The following is a 24,718-nucleotide window of genomic DNA, read 5'->3' on the forward strand; positions in this document are numbered from 1 at the left end:
CTGTGGACCTCCTCCCTTTCTTGCCCCAGGGAAACTGTTCACCACAATAATGCTCAGCCTGACATTTGCTTTCTTGCAACTGACATTTTTCCTCTTAATATAAGAATATCGATTGGTTTGACTTATTTTTTTTTCAGATTAGAAAGTGGAACGGAGGAGGGGAAAAATAGGGGGGGGGGGCAGACATTCTCAGTGACTTCCCGAGTGACTTCCCGACCTCTGACCTTTGTTTCCTCTCCTGTAGAGTGAGCCATTTGGACCTTCCCAGCTCATCTCAAAACTTGATGGGGGGTGAGGTGGAAAGGTGATGCTCTGGCAATTAAAAGCGCTTACTGTTCTTGCACAAGACCTAAGCTGGGTTCCTAGCACCCGAGTTGGGTGACCGCTTGTAATCCCAGCTGCACATCTGACCTGCTGGCCTCCTCAGACCTGTGGTCATGTGGACACGTGCACACATAGTTATACACGTGCACACATAATTTTAAGAAAGAAATCACCAAGGCCACTATTTAATATGCAGATGCCCAGGCTCCTCCTTTCTCTTCTCTTCTCCCTGAGCATCCTCTCTCACTCTGGGTAGCTCAGGCCCGTCCTCCTTCCTCAGTCTCCTGAGTTCTGGGATTACAGGCACGTGCCCTGATGGCCACATCTTCTGACTCAAGAGGGGAGGGTAGATCAGGAACAGGAGTTTATATTCTGACAGGCTCTTGATTTACGGTCAGAAACTCTAAGATTTTTTTTTTTTTACTTATTTTACGTATATGAGTACACTGTCACTCTCTTCAGACACACCAAAAGACAGCATCTGGTCCCACTACAGATGGTTGTGAGCCACGAGGAGGGAAAAAAATAATGGGGGAGGGACGGATATTCCCTGTGACTTCCCGAGTGACTTCCCACCTTTGACCTTTGCTAGGAATTGAACTCAGGACCTCTGGAAGAGAAGTCAGTGCTCTTAACCACTGAGCCATCTCTCCAGCCCCCATCAGAAACTCTAGACGAAGTAGTTTTGAAAGGTACTAGGCACATGAGACTACTGTCTCACAGAGTCAACCAGGCTCAGTTAAGAACAGCAGCCCTGGACCCCTTTCGTCAGGAACATGCCTGCCCCCCTCTCTGCAGCTGAGCCTTCCCCTCCTGCGCATGCGTGTAGAGGTATGAAGTCACCTGCCTCCTTTGGTCAGGAACATGCCTGCCCCTGCTCTGCAGCTGAGCCTTCCCCTTCTGCACATGCATGTACAGGTATGAAGTCACCTGCCATTGGCACTTCTTGTGCTGCTATTACTGTTTCCTTTTCTTTTTGAGGCAAGGTTTTACCATGTAGCCTTGGCTGTCCTGGAACTCACGATTTAGCCCAGGCTGGCCTCCTGCCTCTGCCTCCTGGGTGCTAGGGTTATAGGTGTGCATCTCCATGCCCCACTGGGCTTTAGCACTTCTCTGCAGGAAGTGGCAGGGGGAGGGAGGCTGGGAGTCCTGGATCCTTCAGCTCAGCTCACTCTCTATCCAGAGGCTCCCACGACACTGTCAAGCCACGAGCCTTGGAAGCAGCACCCATTCAAGCTCAGCACAAGAAAGCCTCTGCTTTAGAAGAAGCTAGGGGTAGGGGTTACTTCTGTAGTTTTGGAAGTCTTGCCTTGAAGTCTTTGGTGCTAGAAAAGGGAGACATATAATTCCTTGAAGCTGCTGGGATTCCAGATCTGTTTGTTTGTTTGTTTGTTTGTTTGTTTGTTTTTTGAGACAGGGTTTCTCTGTATAGCCCTGGCTGTCCTGGAACTCACTCTGTAGACCAGGCTGGCCTCAAACTCAGAAATCTGCCTGCCTCTGCCTCCCAAGTGCTGGGATTAAAGGCATGTACCACTACCGCCCGGCAGGATTCCAGATCTTACCTAAGCCACAATCAGTCTAGAGATCACACAGCAGTTGGGCAGGTGGAAATGAAAATGTAATTATGAATGACTCTTAATTCCAGCACTCAGGAGGCAGAGAGGCAAGTGGATCTCTGTGAGTTCTAGGCTAGTCTGGTATATATATCCACTTCTAGGCCAGCAAGGGCTTATAGGTATCGAGACCTTGTCTTATGGAAGAGGGGGAAAAGAGGGAGGGAGAGAGAAAGGAAGAGAAAAGAGAGAGTGTGTGTGCTTAAATAGGTAAACAAAATAAATTTTAGAAAGAAAAAGGGAAACCGTGACAGTTTGATTGTTAGGAAAAGCAGACGGGAACTTGAAGGTTTGGTGTGCAGGCGCATGGAGCTGATGCTTCGCCTCTGGAAACATGTTCCATTCAGTTTCTAGAAGGATGGCAAGCGCGGAGAGAAGGCTCGGGCTCAGCTTCTTATCTCCAACCCCAATCAGATAGCTGTGGGACCCTGTGGGAAGACAGTGGGACAAGGTGGGGACGTCCCCTTGGTAAAGTCATGAGTCTGGAGAATTGATGTTCTTCTCAGCATCCAGCCCTCTCTGAGAATGAACTGGACTCCCTGATGTGTGTTCACAGTGGCTCTGCTATGGCCCTAGGAATCCAGAGGGCCCAGAGACTGTGTGGTCCCCTGTTCTTCATGCATCTATGCATAAGTGCCTCTGCACCCACTCTTGTGCATCCGTGCATTCAGCTCTCCCACCCGACCCCCAAAGCCTGTTCCAGAGGACAGAGAGACCCATGGCCCTCTGCCAGGTGGCTGCTCATCTTGACTCACTCAGTAAGATGCTGCTGATGCTTCCTGCTGGTGCTGCCACTTAATTACTGCAATTAGGCCCTTCCCCCCTGCAGCCGCAGTGATTTCATACCTCTAGGCTGCACTGGAGGGGTGTGGACCAAAATCCCTTAAAGCAGGGAAGCCAGGCACCAGTGAGAGACAGACTCAGCGTAGAGGAGCTGAGTCCCCATCCACCCCCTCTCCCAGTGCCAAGCTCAGTTCCTGGGGGTTTTCTCTGTCTAGAAACAGCTGGAGTCGGAGTGGGAAATGAGCTTCTGCTGTGGGGGCCCTGCCTTCCCCCAGGCAGAGCAGGCAGGACCACCTGAGCATCTGACCACTTGGGCGTCTGACCTTGGCCTCACCTTGGCCCCTGTTTCTCAGGAGGACATGCCTCTTGTTCAATAAGGATTGCATTTCAGCTCCAGTTGCAGCCACTGTCCTGTTAGCAAAGGCTGGGATTCTGTTCCTCCAAAGCAGATAGATGGAAGAGTTTTTGATCTGATGATCAAAGGCTTTCCAGCACTCACTCCTGGGTCACCTGGGTTCCAGGAGTGTCAATAGCGCTGGGGCAGGGCTAGTACCTGTCTGGGGAGGGTATGGCTTGGACTGCCCTGTGGACTCCAAACCCATCTCCTCTCTGCTTATTGTGCAGGGGTGCAGACCCCCTCTGCCACAGCTCAGGGGTGTTCATTCCCAAAAGTCCCCTGGCATACGTAGTGCATATTGACTTCACTCCTGTCTTCCTTGAGCCTAGTGTGTATACATCCTTGGGGGGTGGCTGGTGCTGGGAGGGTCTTTGCCCTTGTCCACACTTACCATCCTCCAGGGCCAAGGGCATCAGAGGCCAGGTCTTGGAGGGTTTTTGTTTGTTTGCTTTGTTTTTTGGGTTTTTGTTTTGTTTTGTTTTGTTTTTTTGGCCACAGTACTTTGTAGCAATCGGTCCTGACTCAAGTTTTCAGAGTCTGCCTTCTTGCCTCTTGTTACTTACGGCCAGGGCTTCAGAGCCCCTCTTCCCACCAAGCTCTGCTATAAGAGAGGGAAGCTAGTGGACAGAACAGGTAGTGATTTTTCTCCTTCCTCTCACAGGAACTCAAAGTAAAAGGGCCCAAGGACTCTAAGGACAGCCATACATCAGTCACCATGGAAGGTACTTTGTTTGGGGAGTGGTCTGGATTACAGTTTTCTTCCTTTGTTTTAGTGAACTGTGAGCTGCGTGAACGTGGTAGCCTCCCTGCCTGTGTGTGTGTGTGTGTGTGTGTGTCTGCCTCTCCTCCCTAGGCATCAGGCCAGCTACAAACGTGCTTCTCCTTAGGATGCCAGCAAGCTTTAGGTCCCTCCTCCCTCCTCCCCTCCCCTCCTCCTCCTGCCTCTCCACGCTCCTGCCCTCCCCCTTGTTGGATGAGCACTCGGAAGGAAGGAAGCGGCTGCTTGATTCTGGAGGTTGAGCAGCAGCAGCAGCAGCCAGCAAGGTGGCCGAGTGGCTGGCCTGGGAGGAGAGCCGGGAGCCTGGAGCAATGGCTGCAGGTCCCTGCTGCAAGGATCGAGGCTGCCATGGAAATCCTACTCATCATTCGCTTCTGCTGTAACTGCACCTATGGTAACCCAGGCGTCCCTCCTCGGGAAGTGGCATGCCTTAAGCCATCCGGGGGCTAGCTGGAATGGACTTCAGTGTGGTCAGCATATTTAGGGGCTGCAGGGAAGGGAGGATGGTCATGTCGTTGAACCCAGTTGCATTTGCTTTGTGATCAGCCTGGAGTTGAAATCCAGAGGCTGTACTGAGTATCTCTGAAATGGAAGGACCAGGCTAGAAAGGGCCAGGTCCTCCTGAGGCAGTGTGTGGAACTGGTGGCTTAGCATGTGCGTGCATGAGAGGCATTGAGCAACTTCCTGAAGAGGCTAAGGAAAGTGACAGGCGGTTCCCTCAGGCCTGAGGTGGGGGCAAGGAGCAGCTGGGAGCAGGCAGAGAGGGACAGAGTCTGGAGAGCTGCACCTCAAGGCAAGAGGGTGCCAGGCTGGGCAGGAGGGAGAAGTTTCTTTGTTCCGTGAGCACAGAGGATGCTGAGCGCCAAGGGTATTGTGTGCTCCGTGCACACGCTGCCTCCTCTCTGATGGCTTTGGGAGAGCGGGGAGGAGCTGGTTGGTTTCGGGAGCAGCATTTCCAGCCCCTAAAGACCCCAAGCCCAGGTCCCAGCAAAAGGTCCACGTGAGAGGGGGGTGTGGCCGGCTGCTGCTTTGTGAAGGTCACACGCCCACTTCCGTGGAAGGGACCTGGAGCATCCTCTGTGCCACTCCTTCAGCTGGGGGAGAGGAGGTGTCCTGGGACAGGCGCATGTTGCCAGCCAGGCTCCTTGCTCGTAGGATACGGAAGCAGGTGCATGCAGGGAGTTGTCCAGACCTGGTGGCCCTACTCTCCAAGGCAAGAAGTGCCTTAGGGTGACCTAGGCCAGCTCTGGCGGGGAGTGAAGGACTCATGTAAGCCCAAGTGTGTCACAGAGGCAGCTAGCTGCTTAAGGACCTTTCCTATTCCCTCCTACCAGGCTCTTTGTCTTTACCCTCCTCAGTCACTTTGCTTGCCTATCTCCGTGGTAACCTGGGGCTCCTGTTACAGGAACCGAGTGGGGGGTGGCAGTTTGCTAGAAAGATGGAGAGAGGACTGATGAGCTTTCCAGTTCTTTCCTAGAGGCCTGTATGTTAGGGAGTGGTTCAGGACCATGGACCCCTCATCTTCCCTGGCTTGTTCTGTGTCTGGTGCTCGTGGTGGAAACAGCCTTTGTGGGCCCTTCAGCTCATCCTGACAGGCTGGGGCCCAGGGAAGAGTGGGACTTGATGGCCTGTCAGAGGTCAGGGAAGAAATGCAGGGCCTGGGTGAGGGGCCAGTTACACGTCTGTGCTGGTTTTCCAACAGGGAGAAAGGATCAGCTCTCTGCTCCCATTCCCTCCCTAGAAGGAAGGAGTCCTGATGAGGCAGACCTGAGACCTGGAGTCCAGGGTCCCTTTGGTCCCCAGGATTCCATAATCTTTGAAGCCTGCTTCAAAGTGAGGGATAGGGCGAGGAACTAGCTCTGCGGCAAGCGCTTACCGGGGCAGACAGAGTCTTTGCCAGAACTCTTCTATGTGGAGTTCCATCGGCCACTCTCTTCTGAAGGAAACAGTCCACTTGTAAGTGCATGGGTGAACCAAAATTCAAAACCCATCTACCTTTCACAGCTTTGTGATTTCAGACAAGTAACTTATACCTGAGTTTCTGCAGCATAAAATTGAGCTAGTGAAAATTGTGCCCCCTTTAGTAACAGGAAACAATGTGCATAAGGTAGTTCCGTGGCACATGATAAGAGACCAGCTTGTTCCTAATGGCGGTCTAACTTTTGATGTTCATAAAAGTACGGTCAGGGAAGGCTTCCTGGAGGAGGGAGAGAGATGAGCAAGACAGTGTGTTTGATGGCACCTATTCCAGGAAGAGGGGGAGCATGATACAGGAGGAGAAAATGGGCAGACATGCAGAGCCCAGGAACAGAGAAGGGGCAGGGGCTTGTGGAGCGCAGAGGAACACTCAGAAGCCAGGGGTTCAAGGGCACCGGGGTTCCCCTCCGTGCCTGGTTTCCTTCCACACACCTGACCCCCCTTGACCTTCGAACACCAAAACTGCGGGATTCATTCCATGGCCCTGTCAGATGGACTCTTGAGGTGACCTCAGGTTATATTAATAGCCCCCCTGAAACCTGATCCACCATTTCTGCAGACTTCTGAGCTTAGTCAGAAACCTCTTCCTCCTGGGACCCAGAGAGGGCTGCAGAAGCTGATGTTTCAGTGTCAGCTTTCCTGGGGGATGGGACTCTGGGCCCACCCCAGCCTGTGTCTGTTGACCTTGTGCCTGCCACAAGGTCTCGGTGTTTCTAGGATGAGTTCTCCCACTGCAGTGCGGATGCCTGAGCTACAGGTGGATGGGATGCTAGACACCCTCAGAGGTGAGACCCATGTGCATGGCCAAGCTTTGCTCGCACTGTCCCGATACACCCTGACCCTTAGACCTGCCCGTTCTACCCCCACCCCCATGGGCCATCAGAGGGTCTGCTAGAAATGGCTGGCTAAGAAAGAACTGGAAAATAGTGATGGGGACAAAACAGCATTTGTCAGCTGCTGATACAGATCACCTCAGCAAGATAGCTTCTTCTTATCCTTTGGAGAGCTTGCTTTAGTCGATGAAGTGTAGAGGGGACATCTGTTTCTTTTGAGAGCTTGCATAGGATCCTAATGGGCAGCCAAGCAAACAAGCCTACAGATAGGGCATGCACTGAGCATACATTGACTGAGCACTGAGGTGTTCCCTGAAGCGATTGCTTAACACTCCACGAGGTATCTAGGGCTTTGGGAGACTGGTTTGGGGACTGTCCAAGTGTGAGGAATATAGGACCTGGCCAGGTTCTGTGGGGCATTCAGTTAGGATCCTTTTTTTCTTCAACGAACATCCTACCTTTTAGACTACCTGTGTCAGGAAGCCAAAAGTCATGGTCCCGGGATTTGAATGTCCAGCCCTAGGTTGGGAAGAACAGTCCATAGGAAGTGCTAGGCTGCTGGCTGCAGCCTCTTACCAGTCCCTGATGAATCTGAGTAGCTGTCATTTAGTGTCCGGTCACAGAAGAGTGGCGCATGGCACCTGCCGGCCTTGCGTTTTTGCAGCTTCTTTGGGGCTTCTGTAGCAAGACTGTACCCAAATTCCTTCAGGAAGTCTTTGCTCCTTATTCCCCTGCAGGCTTAGGATGGAGTGCTTTGATGGTGATCTACCTTGCCTTAAAGGCCCCTCAGCCTATCCTGCTTTGTCAGCAGGCTTGAGGGCATAAAGAGTCTCTTCCCACAGAGCTGAGGCCAGATGTGTGAATGCGAATGAATGAAGCATGTGGCTCCAAGCCAGATGTGTCCGGTCCTGAGACTGTAAGTGACTGACAGGTGGGAGGTGCCTGAGAGTGACTAACAGGTGGGAAATGTCCTTCTGGAAAAGTAGCAAATAGTCATCCTGGAGTCCCAAGGGTACCACAACATGCTGAAAGGCCTCCCTGGGTATGTCTGTGTGGCTGGGGATGGGGCCGGGGTAGCTTCAGCTGCGAGAGCCTAGCCAGCACAGGACCAGGTGAGGAGAGGAAGGTTCAGGTGGGGAGGAGCCTGAGTGGACAGAGCTGTGTGTGTTTGTTTTATTTGGCTTCTCCACGGAGTGAAAATGGAGGTGTGAGTTACCACAAAACCCACTTGGCTTCCGAGGGACAAGACAGGTTGGGGGTAAAAAGCCCATCTTCATGGTTGAGAGTGTCTACTTCATCGTCCTGTCTGCGTTCTCGCCCTTCCCTATAGCTCTGCTCTACAAGCCCATTGACCGAGTGACTCGGAGCACCCTGGTCCTGCACGTGAGTGTCGTGTCCCATTGTGGCCAGAGGTGGGTTAGGAGTTTCGTGTGAAGGCATTGAAGTCATTGAGACTCCATTTGGGGAATGAGGAAGAGGGTCCCTGGGCCCTGACTGTGCCAGCCTGGCCTATGGTAACCATGCCAATGGGGCCATGTCCTAAATATAGCTTGGCTACTAAGCTTGATACTTGGCCAAATACTCCTTAGGAGGCAGACACTTGCTGCTGCTTTGTTCGCTGCCTCGTGGTCTCCAGGGCCCTGGAGCAGCTGTACAGTGGGTAGAGGAGGGTTCCCAGCTGTTAGGTGAGGAATGGCTTCACCCAGCCACAGCCCCTAGGGAAAAAGACTCATGCAAGTACAGCAGAAACCAGAGGAACACTGAGTGTTGTCACCTCTGTTCCTCTGACCCTGGTTCCGTTCTGACTGCACAGGAATGGCTGGTTAGAGCGTGGGTCCTGGGCGTACCCCTCAGAATAATTCTTTGGAGGACTGCATGCTCCCTGCTGTCCTCTCATTGAACCTGAACCATTTCCTCTCTGCTAACTCCCTGCACCCATCCTTTCCTAGGATCTGTTGAAGCACACGCCTGTGGACCACCCAGACTACCCGCTACTTCAGGATGCCCTCCGAATCTCCCAGAATTTTCTGTCTAGCATTAATGAAGACATTGATCCTCGTCGGACTGCAGTCACAACCCCCAAGGGAGAGGTGAGTTCAGGCCCTGCGCAATTTCACACCTAGACTGAGGAATAGACAGTTGGCCAGATCCCTTGTCCCTGCTGTCCTTGGCCACCTTGATTAACTATAACATGTCAGGTCCTAGGTTAAGAGCTTTATGATTGGCTGGGCAGTGGTGGTGCACACCTTTAATCCCAACACAGAGGTAGGGGCAGGAGGATCTCTGTAAGTTCAAGGCTAGCTTGATCTACAGAGCAAGTTCCAGGCCCAGACTACACAGAGAAACCCTGTCTCGAAAAATCAGCCCCTCCCCCTCCAAAAGACTATTGTTTAAGACTGTTGTTTCATAGATCCCTGTAATAACTTGTTAAGACAATCTCTGAGCCTGGCATGGGGATCCCCAGATAAAAGTGTCAAAACTAGGTTCTTAATTGAGCTGTCCAACTAAACACATTGGCCCAATAAAAGCTGGATCTCTGGAAACCTCATTCTCGGTCCACATCCTTGCTCTGATTGGCATGATGTTCTTTGGGATCCCCTAAGAGACACTTAGGAACACGCTAAGTTGGTCAGAGCTAGGCAAAAAGCCCAACAATAGAAAATGCTAGTACTGGACATAGTACTGGATATGGTTAGTACTGGACGCGGTTAGTACTGGATGTGGTTAATACTGGACATGGTTAGTACTGGACGTGGTTAGTACTGGATGTGGTTAGTACTAGACGTGGTTAATACTGGACGTGGTTAGTACTAGACATGGTTAGTACTAGACGTGGTTAGTACTGGACTAGTTTAGGCCACCGGGCTGATGATATATCCTCGGAAACACCTAGATGTGGTATTGCATCTCCCCTGGGGTGGGGTGGGAGGCTTCCTGATGGAAGAGTGGGAAAGCAGTATGAGGAACTGGGGAGACTGTGACCCTCAGTGGTCAACAGACTGGCCCAGATGCAGTGCCTTTAGTCTAAGTGAGGTAATTAAGTAGCATTTAGTGGGAAGGCTGACTGGGTTTATGCTCCTCTGTTTCATTTATGAGCCTCCCATGTCTTCTGGGAAAGGCAGTAATGAGGGACAGGGTCTGGAGCATGGCTAATGGGGCGTGGAGCTGTCTGTGTGCAGTTCCCGGCCCTGGCTTGCAGCATCCCAGAAAATGGCACTAGTTGGTTTTACTCTGAGGATATCTGAAAAAAATCTCTAGAAGGCAGAGAGCGCTATCAGTTTCGGGTTGTCTAAATCATATCCTTTCGTCATGCTCGCCCACAGACGGTAGTGTATGTAGGTCACACAGCACATCGTGCACACAGAGAAGGCTGGGATTCATGGTGACAGCTCTGAAGAAGCCCGCTAGCTCTGAGGGTGGCAGGGAGGAGACAATCCATGTCTCCTGAGCACTGAAATGCTTCTGACTGTCCCAGTCGCCATAGCTCCCCTAGGGGCAATCCCAGGGTCTTTCATCCCCGGGAGGATCCCTAGAGGAACCCACTGAGAAGGTAGCACGGGCCAGCCTGAGAGGGTTGGCTGAGCACGATGAGCTGAAACTAGCTCAGACTCTCCGTTGGGAGGAGATGTGAGACTGAGGTATTCACTGCCAAGGATGGAGAAACCAAGTCATTCCAGAGAGTTTTTATTTATCCAGGGGAAGGTGCTGGGGAAAGGGTGCCCCTTCTGAGTACTCATCACATATGGTGTGCCCCTGAACTGTGCTATTCCACACGGAGTACTGCTTCACGAGACAGACACCATTCTCTTAGCTGCACAGACAACACATCTGAGATTAGAGGAGAACACAACTGAGAAAGGGCTGAGTCTGGAGCACGACCAAGACTCCAAAGCCAGTGCAGGCCAGGCCCTCGAAACTCTCCTCCCTCTGAGCAGGTCGGGGTGCTCTCTCCTCAGACTCGGCAGCTGGTGAAGGACGGCTTCCTGGTGGAAATGTCTGAGAGCTCCCGGAAGCTGCGGCATGTCTTTCTCTTCACAGATGTTCTACTGTGTGCCAAGCTGAAGAAGACCTCTGCAGGGTGAGGATATGGGTTTGGGGTCTCAGTCAGGGACAACTGGCTTGGGCAGTGTGTTTCTTCTTCTTTTTCCCCTTTTAAAAAATAGGCGTGTTAGCCAGAAGCGGTGTCTTATAGGGAGGCTAACACAGAAAGATCATAGCAAGTTTAAGGCTTCCAGGGTTACAGTCTGAAACCATACACTCATTTATTCAATTCAGCTTTACTGTGTAGTCTTTTCTAAAAAAAAAAAAAAATCATGTGGGCTGGAGAGATGGCTCAGTGGTTAAGAGCATCGACTACTCTTCCGAAGGTTCTGAGTTCAAATCCCAGCAACCACATGGTGGCTCACAACCATCCGTAATGAGATCTGATACCCTAGGCTTCTGGAGTATCTGAAGACAGCTACAGTGTACTTATATATAATAATAAATAAATCTTTAAAAAAAAAGAAATCATGCCATCATCATCATCATCATTATTATTGTAATATATTACAGGAAAAAATAATCTCCCTGAACATAAGCATAAGTCTTCTGTGACTATATTTTTCCCATTTTTTTAAATGGTTTTGTGGTTTTTCTTATAGTTGTACTAACAGAGAATGCCTGATTTTTATTTACATCAAAAATAAAAAATGCTTTTTGACATTTACAGGATTATTATATATTAGATAGGTCTCATTATATAGTTCTGGCTGTCCTGAAACACCCTATGTAGACCAGGCTAGCCTTGAACTCAGAGGTCTTCCTGCCTCTGCCTCCTGGGTGCTGGTTCATCAGAGGTGTGTGCCAACACTGCATCCAGCTTGGGACTTTGCTGTTCCATGCCGTAAGGTGTCTTTCTTATCACTGCCAAGCCGTTACAAACACCACATTACCTTTCTGCATGTTAAGTGGCTATGCCATAATTTACTCAAGTAGTCTCTCCTTGCTAAACAGAGTTGTTGCTAATTACGGTTCCGTGGGTATTCATTACGTCTGCTGCCATTTGTTGAGATCTTCCACCACTCCAGGTGCCATGACAAATGTTTCAAATACATTATTTCCGATCTTCCTATCGCCGTCGCAGAGTGGTTGTTATTTTCCCTATTCTCAGTCAGAAGCTAAAGAGAAGGCAAGTAAGTTGCCCAAGGTTACACAGGACTAGAAATGGAGGAAATCGAACTCTTTTTTTTTTCTTTTTGTTTTTATTTATTTGCAATAATTATTTTATGTGTGTGTGTGTGGGGGGGTTGATCTGCATGTGCCATAGGACACCCGAGTGGAGGTCACAGGACAGCTTTTGAAAGCTGGTTCTCTCCTACCTCATGGCTTGAACTCAGGCTCCCGGTCTTTGTAGCAAGTGTTTTTACACTTGGAGCCATCTCACCGTGACCTTCGTTTTTAATGAGTATGTGCGCGCACACATGTGAGATATTTTCATTTACTATTTGAAAATTCAGTACAGGTATACAATTTAATTTTATTATATCCACTACTCCCCTTTCCAACTCTCCTTAGTCCACTCCTGACCGCATAAGTTCCAGAACCCAACTTCAAGATATTCTTAAAAACAAAAACAAAAACAAAAACAAACAAAAAAAAAAACGGCTGAGTACAGTTAGTTCTTCCAGTATGCAAATATGTGTGAGGCCTCCTCTGGATCCACCCGGAAATCGAACTCTTAACTCTGAATTCCTTTTCATGTCCTTTTCAGTAGAGTGGATACATTTGTCATTTATAAACTACTATATGCTAAACATGTTGCTTCATACTATAGAGGGAGATCTTTGTGCCTACATAAGGGACCAGAACTGGGAACAAATGAGATCTTTGTGCCTACAGTAACATAAGGGACCAGAACTGGGAACAATTTTTTTTAAAGACTTATTTATTATATGAAAGTTCATGGTAGCTATCTTCAGACACACCAGAAAGAGGGCACCAGATCTCTTTACAGATGGTTGTGAGCCACCATGTGGTTTCTGGGACTTGAACTCAGGACCTCTGGAAGAACAACCAGTGCTCTTAACCACGGAGCCATCTCTCCAGCCCAAGGGAACAAATTGAATTCTCAGAGGAATTGGAAGAAGAGAGGAGGCCATTGTGGGCTTCAGTTGAGGCCATGACTCCCAGGAACTAGACCACAGAGATGCCAATAGAAAGCTGTGCACTGGGATTGTGCTCCTGTGTGCATTTATGAGGCTCCAGTGTTGGCTAGGAAGGGAAGTAGTGAGGGGCGTGGTCTGCAGCAGGCTAACCAGATGTGGAGCTCCTCCCTCTGTTTCTAGCTTTTCTCCCACAGCAGATGTTAATAACCAATCATAGCACCCTTTCCCACGAGGCTTAGAGATAGATAGATAGATAATAGATAGATGGATGGATAGATGATGGATGGATGGATAGATAGATGGATAGATGATGGATGGATAGATGATAGAGAGATGATAGATAGATAGATAGATAGATAGATAGATAGATAGATAGATAGATAGGAAAGAAGGACGGACGGACGGACGGACGGAAGGAAGGGAGTCTTGCTATGTAGCCTTGCTTGTTATGGAACTGTCTATGTAGACCAGGCTGGCTTTGAATTTATAGAGATCCACTTGCCTCTGCCTCTGAATGCTGGAATTAAGTCACATGCCACCACACCCAGCTTGGATGTAGTTCTATGACTGTCAGCTCAGGGCTTTGTATGCTCCATATGGATTGGAACTGGCACTCAGAATCTAATCTATAGCCCATCTCTACTCTAAAGGACAGTGGTCGGGAGCTTCTGTCTGGATAGACCAGCGGAGATCGCGGGTGTGAGGCAAGAGAGGAAAACTCAAGCTCAGCCAGGAAGGCTTCCTTCTTGATACACAGGGATGTGGGATATTTAAAAGCACCAGTCCACTGGGGTGAAAGACTGGTCTTCACTGCTGGCTGACCAGGATCTGGTTCTCAGTGTTCCTTCCACAAGTATGTGCCTAAAGTTCCTCAAGAGCAGGGCGTGTTCCTGCCTCCATGCTCTCAGCAGATCCCTTCCTAGGTCGTCGTTTTGCTCTGGGTGAGCAGTTCTGCACTGAAGAGGCTGCTTGGCCCAGCTCACATCTCCCACTGCTTGCTTACAGAAAGCATCAGCAGTATGACTGTAAGTGGTACATCCCTCTGGCTGACTTAGTGTTCCCATCCCCTGAGGAGTCGGAGGCCAGCCCCCAGGTGCACCCCTTCCCAGACCACGAGCTGGAGGACATGAAAATGAAGATCTCTGCCCTCAAGAGTGAGATCCAGAAGGAGGTGAGCCACGGCCTGGGCTGGTTTGCACCGGGTGTTCTAAGGGAGGTGGAGAGATGGGGCTGCAGGCTGCAGGCTTACGGGTGTGATAGGGAGGCAGCACGCAAGAATGGTAGCCCCGGCTTGTGTAAGTGCTGAGGGACGGCCAAGGACCAGAGCTGGTGGCTTTAATTATGGGATGTTTCCTCAGTAACCGCGTGCGTTGCACACCGTAGAAAGGGGAAGCAAGAGAGGGGGAATGAGAAGCTTTCTTGAGAAAAAGCACAAGAGGCCTCGTGAGAAACTGACACCTCTAAAGGGAACTAAATAGGGAGAGGGGACCTGGGTACAACAATTGGCCAAACCATGTGCTAAGAAGGAAATCAGATTCTTGTCTCACACAGAACATCCACAAATAGTTCTATGTTGGTTCACGAAATGAATTTCTAATTTTTTAAAAGCTTAATAGCCTGTGGGTCATATTCACAGACTTCATATTCACAGTCCCTTCATATTCAGACTTTTTCTACATATTCACTGTAGAAAAATTATACAAAGTTAACTAGAAAGTATTTTAAGGAGGGAGAATCAAAATAAAAAGGGGGAAACTATTTAGAAGTGCATAAGAAATGAAAAGTAGGGGCTGGAGAGATGATGGCTCAGTGGTTAAGAGCACTGACTGCTTTTCCAAAGGTCCTGAGTTCAAATCCCAGCACCCACATGGTGGCTCACAACCATTCGTAACGAGATCTGATGCCCTCTTCTGGTGTGTCTGAAGACAGCTATATTGTACTTACATATAATTAAATCTTTGGGCGGGAGCAAGAAGAAAAAGTGTCTGAAGACAGTTACAGTGTACTTACATATAATAAATAAATAAATTAAAAAAAAAAGAAATGAAAAGTATTGCAGTCCCAAACCCCTGGGATGAGGCTGAAGCTGTCTGGGGAGAATGTGTAGCCTTGCATCTGTGCGTTCAAAAGCAGTAGCTTGGGGAAGTTGAGGTGTCACTGTGGGTAAAAGCACTTGCCACCAAACCCAAGGGTTCAGTCCCCAGGCCTACATAGTGGAAGGGAAACAGCCAGCTCCCTCAGTTTACCCACTCAGCCATCTTGCTGGCCACACTGATGTTTAAAATTCATTTTTTTCTAGTCATCAATGTAATAGATGCTTACAATGTTAGTAGGTAGTGTAAAAGTGATTATCACCCACATTACATAATTAACAACTTGTGTGTGCGTGTGTGTAACCAGACCCTGTTCTGATAGTTTTTAAGCTTCTCACAAAACTACACCTAGAATTCTGGATTGTCAGATTCCTTTAGCAGCTATATTCTGCTCAACTGCCAAACACGTACTTGGGTATTTGGATTGTTCCTGGTTCATTCCCCGTAGGGAGTGGGTTTACAGTCCACATTACTTCCCTGAGTCTCTGCAAGTGGCATGGCTGGGCAGCTGTGCGCATTCAGTTAGAGCTGCCTCTGAGAAACTTGTTACCTTCTTCCAATAGGATGTGAGAACACTGCCACAGAGCTGCCTGTGAGGTTTGTTAGAGCTTTGCCAGACTAACATGTTAAGGGCTAGGGAGATGGCTCTGTGGTTAAAGTGCTTGCCACGCAAGTAAGAAACCACAGGTCAGATCTAAAGAACCCATGTAAATACTGGCTGGGTGGGGTGGCTGTCCTGTAATTCCGCCACTTGGAACCCCAGACCAAGCTTGTGATTGAGACCAGCCCTGTCAGTGAGCTCTGGGTTTGATTGAGAGACCCTACCTCAAAACATAAGGAGGAAGAGGGATCCAGGAAGATTCCACCATCACCTTTGGGCCTACACATGAGTGCTCACACATACGAACACATACATGGACACCTCACACATCCATGAAGGGGGAAAGATGAGGTTAATCCAAATTAAAGAGCATGGGGAATTGAGTGGCACTGAGGTTTGAAGCCCAGGAAGCTTCCTTGATGAACTAGAAAGTTGGGAAGTTGTTGGAAGCTCCTTGTGCCGAGTGGGGCAGACTCCTGGGTGAGCAGGGCAGGCTTGGCAGCATATGGGACCACAGGCCAGGCTCAGGCCCTGCTGTCAGGCCTGAAGCTGGAGCTCCATGCTGAAAGGTGTCTGGCGGTTTCTAACAGAGCCTTACTACCTTACCCAGGCTGCCTGAAAGCCTCGGGGCTTGTCAGGTCATTGGGATTTCTATGGTGAAGCCAACTAAGGAAGTGCTTAGGACTGAGGTAGTGCCAGTGCTACTGGAAGGCTGGGCTTTGGGTTTGAGGTAGTCTAGGTGTCTGGCCTGACAGGGTGGATGTCTATAAAGGGGGATCCGGGCTGGGGCCTTGGGTTAGTTGCATATGAATGGTATGTTCACAGGAGGATTAGTTAGGAATTAGCTGGCTCTTGGGAGGTGCAAATCTGGGCCCTAGTTTTCAATCCCTCATGAACTATAGCAAATAAGAACCTGATTAGCGCCCAGGAGAATGCTGTGCTTAGCACAGCTGAGTGAGATGCGAACTTTGTAGGAGGGAAAACACCTGTGTCTCATCTCCTGCAGAAAGCCAACAAAGGACAGAGCAGAGCCATTGAGCGCCTCAAGAAGAAGATGTTTGAGAATGAGTTCTTACTGCTGCTCAATTCCCCAACGATCCCATTCCGGATACACAATCGGAATGGAAAGGTCAGGAGGAGCATGGTGGAGGGTCACCTGTTCCCTTAGTGCAGGGTTGCCCACTCCCTGTGGCTTCTGGCACTGACCCATGAGCATCCTGGTCAGGGACTGGAAACCCCCATTTCCCAGTCCTCAGCTCCAATCCTGGATAGGCTCACCCAGCTTCAGTAAGATACTCCCCTCTGCTGGCCACCTTTGGTACTGCCACCGCCACGCTTGGTAGCTGCTTCCTAAAAAGGAACCCTCCCTAGCTGCCCCCTCCTTCAGTTTCAGAGGGACTGTTAGGCTTTGATGGGGCACCCAGAGGGTGGGGGTGCACCTTTCCAGCTGTGGCCACTGCACTGAACTCTTACCTCTCCCTCCAGAGTTACCTGTTTCTTCTGTCTTCTGACTATGAGAGGTCGGAGTGGAGAGAAGCGATTCAGAAGCTACAGAAGAAGGGTAAAGTCCTGTCTGGTTCCATACTGCTCCGAAGGTGTCCTTGGCAGCAAAGGGCCTCTTTCCACGCTTGTTACCTCCAGTGTCTCTCTTTAGCCCTCAGAGTCACCTTAAGATGCCGGGGAGGTGGACTCTTGGGGACTCTCTGTTGAAAGGCACACAGTGAATTCATGGCAGGCCATCTAGGGTCCTGGGTTGGGTGTCCTCCCTCCCCTTGCTCCCCCCCACACACACACACATGAGCCTCTTTGCATGTTGTTCTTGCCTCTGACAGCACCCAAGCTGTGTTCATGTGAATACCTGCAGGACTTTCCCTGCTCCCAAAGAACCAACTCCAGCACTAAGCTGATTGCCAGAAGCATCTGCAAGGATAGCAGTAGGACCTATAATGAAGCTCCTCCCCTCCTGGCTTCTCCCACTGAAGCTCCTCTCCTCCTGGCTTCTCCCACTGAAGCTCCTCTCCTCCTGGCTTTTCCCACAGATCTCCAGGCTTTTGTCCTGAGCTCTGTGGAGCTCCAGGTGCTCACGGGATCCTGTTTCAAACTTAGGACTGTGCACAACATTCCTGTCACCAGCAATAAAGATGGTAAGATGTGGAACTCCAGGCTGCGCGGCCAGCAGCTCCAGGTTCCTGGGGCATTACCAGGGGTCTTCTACAGGGACCAAGGTGGCTGCTAGTGGCTGAAACTGTCCTCTTGCCAGGTATATAGAGATTGTAAACGGGACATATTCTCTCAAAAGCTCAGGTATTCCTTGGCACCCTCCGGTGTGAGTGAAAAGTCTGCATCCTGGAGATGATGCTGGAACTCACCCCCTCCCCAGAACAGAAGAAGGCTGCGGGTTGGGGCAGGGATTTGCCATGGAGGGATGAGGCAGTAGGTAGGCTAGAGAGGCATATGAGAAATCAGGCCAGGAGTTTCAGGAAGTAGATTTGGGAGGCTTTAAATCCCAAGCAATGGAGTTTGGTGGTAGTGCCTTAATCCCAGGAGCCTGCAGGAGGCTTCTGAGCTGGAGATCTGTGGTGAGAAACTGGCCCAGGGTCTGCTCCCCTGGTGCGGGGTGGCATCTGCTCTGGGACCTCCTAATCTTCCTGTCTCTGCCTTCTTGGTAGTGCTGGGATTACAGCACGTGCCACCATCCAGGCCATGAAAGGAGTTGTGAAGGCTATATTTCTTCAGGCTCGTGTGGGGACCTTTGTGTCCCAAACAAGAGCCAAGCCTTCCCTCAGAGCCTTGTGCCTTTTCTATTAGAACAAAGTGACTCAAATTAGTCCTCTTCCATTTTGAAGGGTTAGGGAGATGAGGGCAGCCTTGAGATAAGCCATGATCAGAGAGAGGAAGATACAAATGCCCTGCCTAAGATATTTGTGCTAGCTCCCAGTCTGAGCAGAGAGGACTCCTCCTTACCTAGAGCTGCACACACTGGGGAATTCAGTGAGCATTGGACTTGTTTCTCAGATGGCCAGCAGGTGGCGCTGTGGACCACGGCCCCCTGTCTGTCTTCCCACCAGCCCAGGGAGGAAGAGCTGGTGAGTCTCTGACACCTCTAGCCTCCTCTGCTCTCTTGCAGACGATGAGTCTCCAGGACTGTACGGCTTCCTTCATGTCATCGTCCACTCTGCCAAGGGCTTTAAACAGTCAGCCAGTAAGTGCCTCCTCGGCCTCAGGAAGAAGTTGTGTGGCCACTGTCCGTCTTTCACAGCAAGTCCCTGAGGTCTTGCAGGACTGTCCCTAACTGCTCATCTCTGATCTCCCCATGCTGGGGCCCTGCCAACATGCTTGTGTTGTGAGACTTGCCCTCTAAGGCAAAAGCCAACCCTTCCTGGCAGGGAAGTCACCTTCGCCATTTGTCTCCTCCAAGCCTTTCCTTTAGATCTACAGACACTGAAACTCAAACTCACACCTTGTGATTACAAACTCTGTGATCCTGGGCAAGCTTTCTGACCTTTCTGAGGCTCAGCTTCCTTCTCTGTAAAAGGCGGTCATTGTCTTGGAGAAACTGCTCAGTGGTTAAAAACACTTGTTGCTCCTGCTGGGGACCTGGGTTCCGTTCCCAACCCCCACATGGTGGGTCGCAACCATCTGTCTCCAGTTTGAGGGATCTAGCGCTCTCTTTTGGTCTCCACAAGCACTGGGTACACATGTCGTGGTTCACAGACACACACGCAGGCAAAACACTCAATCACATAAAATAAATCTCAAACATCTCTCTTTTTTCTTTTTTTAATTTTTTTTTTGAGACAAAATTGAGTCTATGAAGTCCGGGTTGTCCTAGAATTTCCTTTGTAGACCAGACTGCTTCAAACTCACAGAGATCTGCGTACCTCTGCCTTCTGGGTGCTGGAATTAAAGGAATACACTACCATGGTTCAAAAAAAAATTATGACAATCAGATTTGTTTTTCTTGTCCTAAAAGTGGGCTTAAATATTATTGTGTTTGTATGTAGCGTGAGGGGTACTGGGGGTGGATCCTCATTCCTTGCATATACTAGGCAAGTGCTTTACTACTGGGCAATACTCCATTTCAGTTAAACTTTTTTTCTTTCTTTTTCGAGACAGGGTTTCTCTGTATAGCCCTGGCTGTCCTGGAACTCACTCTGTAAACCAGGTTGGCCTTGAACTCAGAAATCGGCTGCCTCCCAAGTACTAGGATTAAAGGCGTGTGCTACCACTGCCTGGCTTAAACTTTTTGTTTGTTTGTTTGTTTAAGACAAGGACGACACTCTATGTAGCTCTGGCTGGCTTGAACTCTTTATGTAGATCAAGCTGTCCCCAAATTTACAGAGATCTACCTGCCTCTGCCTCCCAAGTGCTGGGATTAAAAGTGTGCACTACCAAACCTATCTTCAATTAAACTTCTTTTTAAATATTTAATTTATTTTAAGTATATGAGTACACTATCCTTGTCTTCAGACACACCAGAAGAGGGTATCGGATCCCATTACAGATGGTTGTAAGCCACCGTGTGGGTGCTCAGGACTGAACTCACGACCTCTGGAAAAGCAGTCAGTGCTCACAACCCCTGAGCCATCTCTCCAGCCCTCAGTTAAGCTTGTTATTCTAGTTCTTGTCCAGTGAGTTTATAGTTCCTAACTGTAGGATGAGGAAACTGAGTCACAGAGATGTGAAATGGCAATATAACACACAGGCTCAGAAACTCCTGGCTCTGGGCTCCGGCCTCTTCATACCAAGTTCATGCTATTGGCCCTAAACAGCCATTCGGTCAGTTGGCATTGCTTCTGTCTGGGGTGAACAGGCCTCCGCTTGGTGTCCCCATCCTACTCAGGGTCATGGTGCCTGCCATGTTGTTATGCCACTTACGGTTTGCCTGTGCTGCTGTGAGTACTTCAGAGACGGGAAGCATGTCCCCTTTGTCTCTGGATGGTTAGGAGCTCCAAAGAGCTGCTGACACTGAATTTACAGAGCACCAACAGCATACCCAGAGAAAAACGAGACAGCAGCCGGTGCTGTGGCATATACAAGGCCTTTGCAGCCTCATTACCTGAGGCTGGTCTGTGGCATCTCTCCCTGTGGTCACTAATTTATGCTTTGTACACAGGAAACTGAGGCTTCGGGGATTTGCCCAGGCTACATAGTCAATAGAGGTGTCGTAGGTTCCATGTACCCTTGATGCTAAAGCTCAGGTTCCGTCCCTCAGAGCCCATACCTCTTCCTTCCTGAGCCCTTAACTACTACCCATGCCCTGGCCCCTGTTTAGGCCTCACTTGGTATATCTTTCCTTCCCCCTACAGATCTTTACTGTACTCTGGAAGTGGATTCCTTTGGCTATTTCGTCAGCAAAGCCAAAACCAGGGTGTTTCGGGACACAACAGAGCCCAAGTGGGATGAGGTAAGTAGAGGAGGCTCGTGTCCCAGTTTGTCATCGAGTATGGCGCTCTGCTGAGGGTGACTACATGACTGGCTGGACCAGCTGTATCTCCCTAATCCCTTACTTCCACTCGTCATCTGTCTACAGACCAGTGTTCAGGTGGATGAATCATGGGGTTTCAGATAAGGCCCCCAACCCCGTTCCACCTGTCACAGAGGCCTCACTCCAGAAAGTACCAGTGCCCCTCTTTGTCTTGTGATCTGGTTCTCCTGGGTCCTGCCCATCCCACACTTGCTGGGAAGCTGGGAAGCCACAAGTCCCACCTTCAGAAGCTCAGGGCCTTTGTTCCTTCCATCTGTCACCAGGAGTTTGAGATTGAACTGGAAGGTTCACAGTCCCTGAGGATCCTGTGTTATGAGAAGTGCTATGACAAGTCCAAGGTCAACAAAGACAACAATGAGATTGTGGACAAGATCATGGGCAAGGGGCAGATCCAGGTAAGGAGCAGTGGGCGAGGGTTGTATAGTTAAGGAACCCTTCTCATTCCTCGTTTGGTCTTTTCTGACTTTGGCTCAAAGATAAGACAAGTTACCCAGAGTTGGCTCCTTGCTGTGTCCCAGCTGCTCAGAGATCCTGGGTCCCCAGGCGACCATACCTGGCCCAGGTAGACCTCTGAGTTTCTGTAAGGTGGAGAGATATATCATAGCTGCCTTTGTTGTCACAGTAACTTTCTGTCTATTGGTGGTTTTGTGTGTGATGCTATGTTGGAAAGCATCCTGAGGCTGTCATAAGCAGGAGAGATGTAGATGTTTGTAATGAGCCGTGTCTGCTATGAGTGTGAGACAGAAGGGAGTCACATGGTCCCCAGTGGTTGCCATTCTACCACAAGGGCGTAGGATCAGCAGGGCTGCCAGGCTCCAAGTTCCTGTACTGTCCTCGCCTGTGATGGGCGTCACTGTCTTGGAGCTGGGGTGGGGAGGGGCACAGCAACAGAGTCAGAGCCTCAGTGAGTGCACGAATCTCAGTTTTGTTTCTTGGTGCCCGGAGGATGGAAATGAGGAAAGGGTCTGTGTGCACTTGCGTCTCTGGAGCACTGTGCCAGTTTTGTAGAAGGCTGCTCTCTACTTACCTTCTCTGGAAAGCTTGAGGGATAATGGTTAGCATGGAGCTATCCACACTGCTGCCTGGTACCTTGTGTGGCCTCACTCGTAAGACAGTGTGCGTAGATTCTGTGACCATGAAATTAAGGGAGATAACAAGACGGCAGGCAGGAGTGCTCTGGGTTTCTTAACTCTTGACCCCAATAGGCATACCAAATTAGTCCTGAGTAGGGCGGGTCACTTTTTTTTTTAATATTTGTTTTTATTTATGTTTATGGGTATTTTGCCTGCATGCATGTGTATTCACCGTGTATGTGACTGGTGCTGGTGGAACTAGAGGAGGGTGTTGGATCCCCTGAAATTAGAGTTAAGGGTGGTTGTGAGCTGCCGTGTGGGTGCTAAAAACAGAACCTGGGTCCTCTAAGTGGTTGTAACCACTGTGCTATCTTAGTGTTCTTTTTGCAGGAAATGATTGTTTGCTGGTACATGAGGTTTTACTTGGTGCCCCTGGGAGGTGAGTGGCTACCCCCACTCCCACCTTTGAGGCCCAGCCATCTGCCTCATGTTCTTAAGCACAGATTTCCTGATGCTGAGGGACCTGTACCCTGCTCCTTGGTGCTGTCACCAGGGAGACAGTGCTGCTAGGCAACCGTGTGCCAGCCCTCCATTGTTTCAGAAATAAGAATGACAGAGAGCTCTCTGAATCCAATCCCTGTCACATGTCCTCTTAAGTAGCTCATCTCTATGGCCTTGGGCAAGGCCCAAGCAACAGGCAGGGGACTGGTTCCAGGCTGGCCTGGCCAGCCTTAGCAGACAAGTAGCCAAGAGACATAAGAAGCTGCCACGCTGCCTGGGCCATTGATGGCTGGGAAATGGAAGAGTGACCAGGGCAGCCAGCTCAGGGAGCACTGCGGCCCACAGCCTTCTCCTCTCAGATCCCAGGGCCAGTAGTCTCCCACTGGATGGCAGCCCCGCTCCTCCTGCCCTCACGGTGCTGCTCAGATCCAGAGGAAACACCATAAATCATCGACTCTTGGAGACAGGAGCAGATGGAGGTCGCGGGGGAAGGGAGGCTGCCAGGTTGTATTTGGCAAAGCCGAAAGCACATTCTGCTAAGGAAAATGTTTCTGGTTTTAGCTTCGAAGAATGTTAAATGCCTGGGAGTTGATATTAAAAGAAACACAAACGTTCCTGCCGCCAGCTGACCAGGCCAGTGAGTGGGCTGCTCAGAGCCCAGGGCCTCGGGAGGCCTTTGAAGTTCTCTAGCACTCAGCCTCCGGAGCACAAGCCTGGGCTCTCAGCCATGGATTCCCCTTACCATCTCCTGTGCACTAGGGAGGGGGATCATGGCTCTTAAAGTCTTGCACTGTAGCTGCCTCAGAGCCACTGAGATGGCCAGGCTGACGGGTAGTGTGCACTGGAGAGTCCCACATGGCCAGGCCCCACAGAGCTGCAGGACAGCCTCTCACCATAGCTGCCACATGTTTAAGGTGTGTCGAGTTCCACCTAATTCTCGGACCCAGGTTGCTTCCCTTTAGTGGGTCCTGAGAACTTTTGAAGAGGAGGTAGGACCTAAGGAATGCCTGATGGGAAGAGGAAGAGAAATCCCTCCACTCAACCCAGCCAGGATCAGTGAGGGCCCCTCGTCTGAGCTATAGGCATTTGCTTCTGTCATGGGTTGCTCTCTGGTAGCCATGGTGTCGTAGAGCATCTGGAGCTGGGGACTGGGCTGTGTGTCATAGTCAGTGCAGACAAATGGTAGCCCTGGTCGCTACTGTGTGTGTCCAGTATTTGTGCTCTTAGGAGCTCATACCTAAGTGCTGTGAAAGACCTTGACTTTCACCAAGGTTAATGGTCTGCTGATGAAGCTGGAGTGAGGTTCTGCTGTCTGGCCTAAGACTGCCTCAGATTGCCATTGGTTGGGGTAGTGTCACCTCTGAACACAAAACATTTCTGCATAGTGTACCTAGAAAGATGCAGAATGCATGGAAAAGAGCCAGACAGATTATAAATGTGCAGGGGAATGTGTTTACAGTGCCCCTACAGTGAATAAGTATAGGGTACCCTCTCAGATCGAAGGACTAGTATTCCATACAGGCTACCAGAGAGCAGTACACGATGCTAGCACAATACTGAGTAAGAGCCCAGCACTGCAGAAGCCCTCAGCTATGGTCGCAGGGGGGCTCCACAGTATTCTTTGGGCAGGAAGGGTCATAAAGATAAGCACACTGAGGTAGTGAGAACTAATAACCTGTCCAAGATCCAGGCGTGAAGCCAGGAGAACCAGCGGCCTAACTTAGAGCTAGCCTCTGCTACCAACTCCAAAGCCTACTCTTTACAGCCCCCACCGCTCTGGGTAAGGAATGTGGTGGAAACTAACGGGGAAGGCTATGTGGCTGGAGGTAGGGAGGCTTCAAGAAGGATGTGAGGCCAGAGGGAGCTGAGAGCGCTGGATCTTTAATTCCAAAAGCAGGGTTTGTTTGTATTAAAAATTGTGAAGAACCTTGACAGTAACCAGCCCTCTGAGTACTACAGCCCTTTATTATGTAATTCTGTGCCTTTCCCCTTCCCTTGGGTGTGTACACTATCATGTAGGCTTAATCATAGTGTGTGTTTTGTATATTTTCTCTGTTTTCCTGGCATTGTATCATAAACCCCCATTTAGGCCTGTATATAGTCTTTAGATA

At 50.0% G+C, this 24,718-nt stretch overlaps 1 protein-coding gene across 3 annotated transcripts in view; it reads left to right on the plus strand.

The window, feature by feature from the left end:
- The window catches only part of Abr (ABR activator of RhoGEF and GTPase), a 195,972-nt gene that overhangs the window by 139,773 nt on the left and 31,481 nt on the right, over positions 1-24,718 (plus strand). For all 3 annotated transcript variants that reach the window (XM_052197162.1, XM_052197163.1, XM_052197164.1), the window contains 11 exons: positions 3,779-3,839; positions 8,036-8,088; positions 8,655-8,795; positions 10,662-10,783; positions 13,857-14,022; positions 16,552-16,674; positions 17,031-17,106; positions 17,585-17,689; positions 18,673-18,747; positions 20,855-20,952; positions 21,297-21,428. In XM_052197162.1, the coding sequence (XP_052053122.1) occupies positions 3,779-3,839; positions 8,036-8,088; positions 8,655-8,795; positions 10,662-10,783; positions 13,857-14,022; positions 16,552-16,674; positions 17,031-17,106; positions 17,585-17,689; positions 18,673-18,747; positions 20,855-20,952; positions 21,297-21,428 (1,152 nt within the window). The remainder of the gene's footprint in view (positions 1-3,778; positions 3,840-8,035; positions 8,089-8,654; positions 8,796-10,661; positions 10,784-13,856; positions 14,023-16,551; positions 16,675-17,030; positions 17,107-17,584; positions 17,690-18,672; positions 18,748-20,854; positions 20,953-21,296; positions 21,429-24,718) is intronic.

The sequence above is a fragment of the Apodemus sylvaticus genome, chromosome 10, assembly GCF_947179515.1.
Source record: "Apodemus sylvaticus chromosome 10, mApoSyl1.1, whole genome shotgun sequence".
Lineage (NCBI taxonomy): Eukaryota > Metazoa > Chordata > Mammalia > Rodentia > Muridae > Apodemus > Apodemus sylvaticus.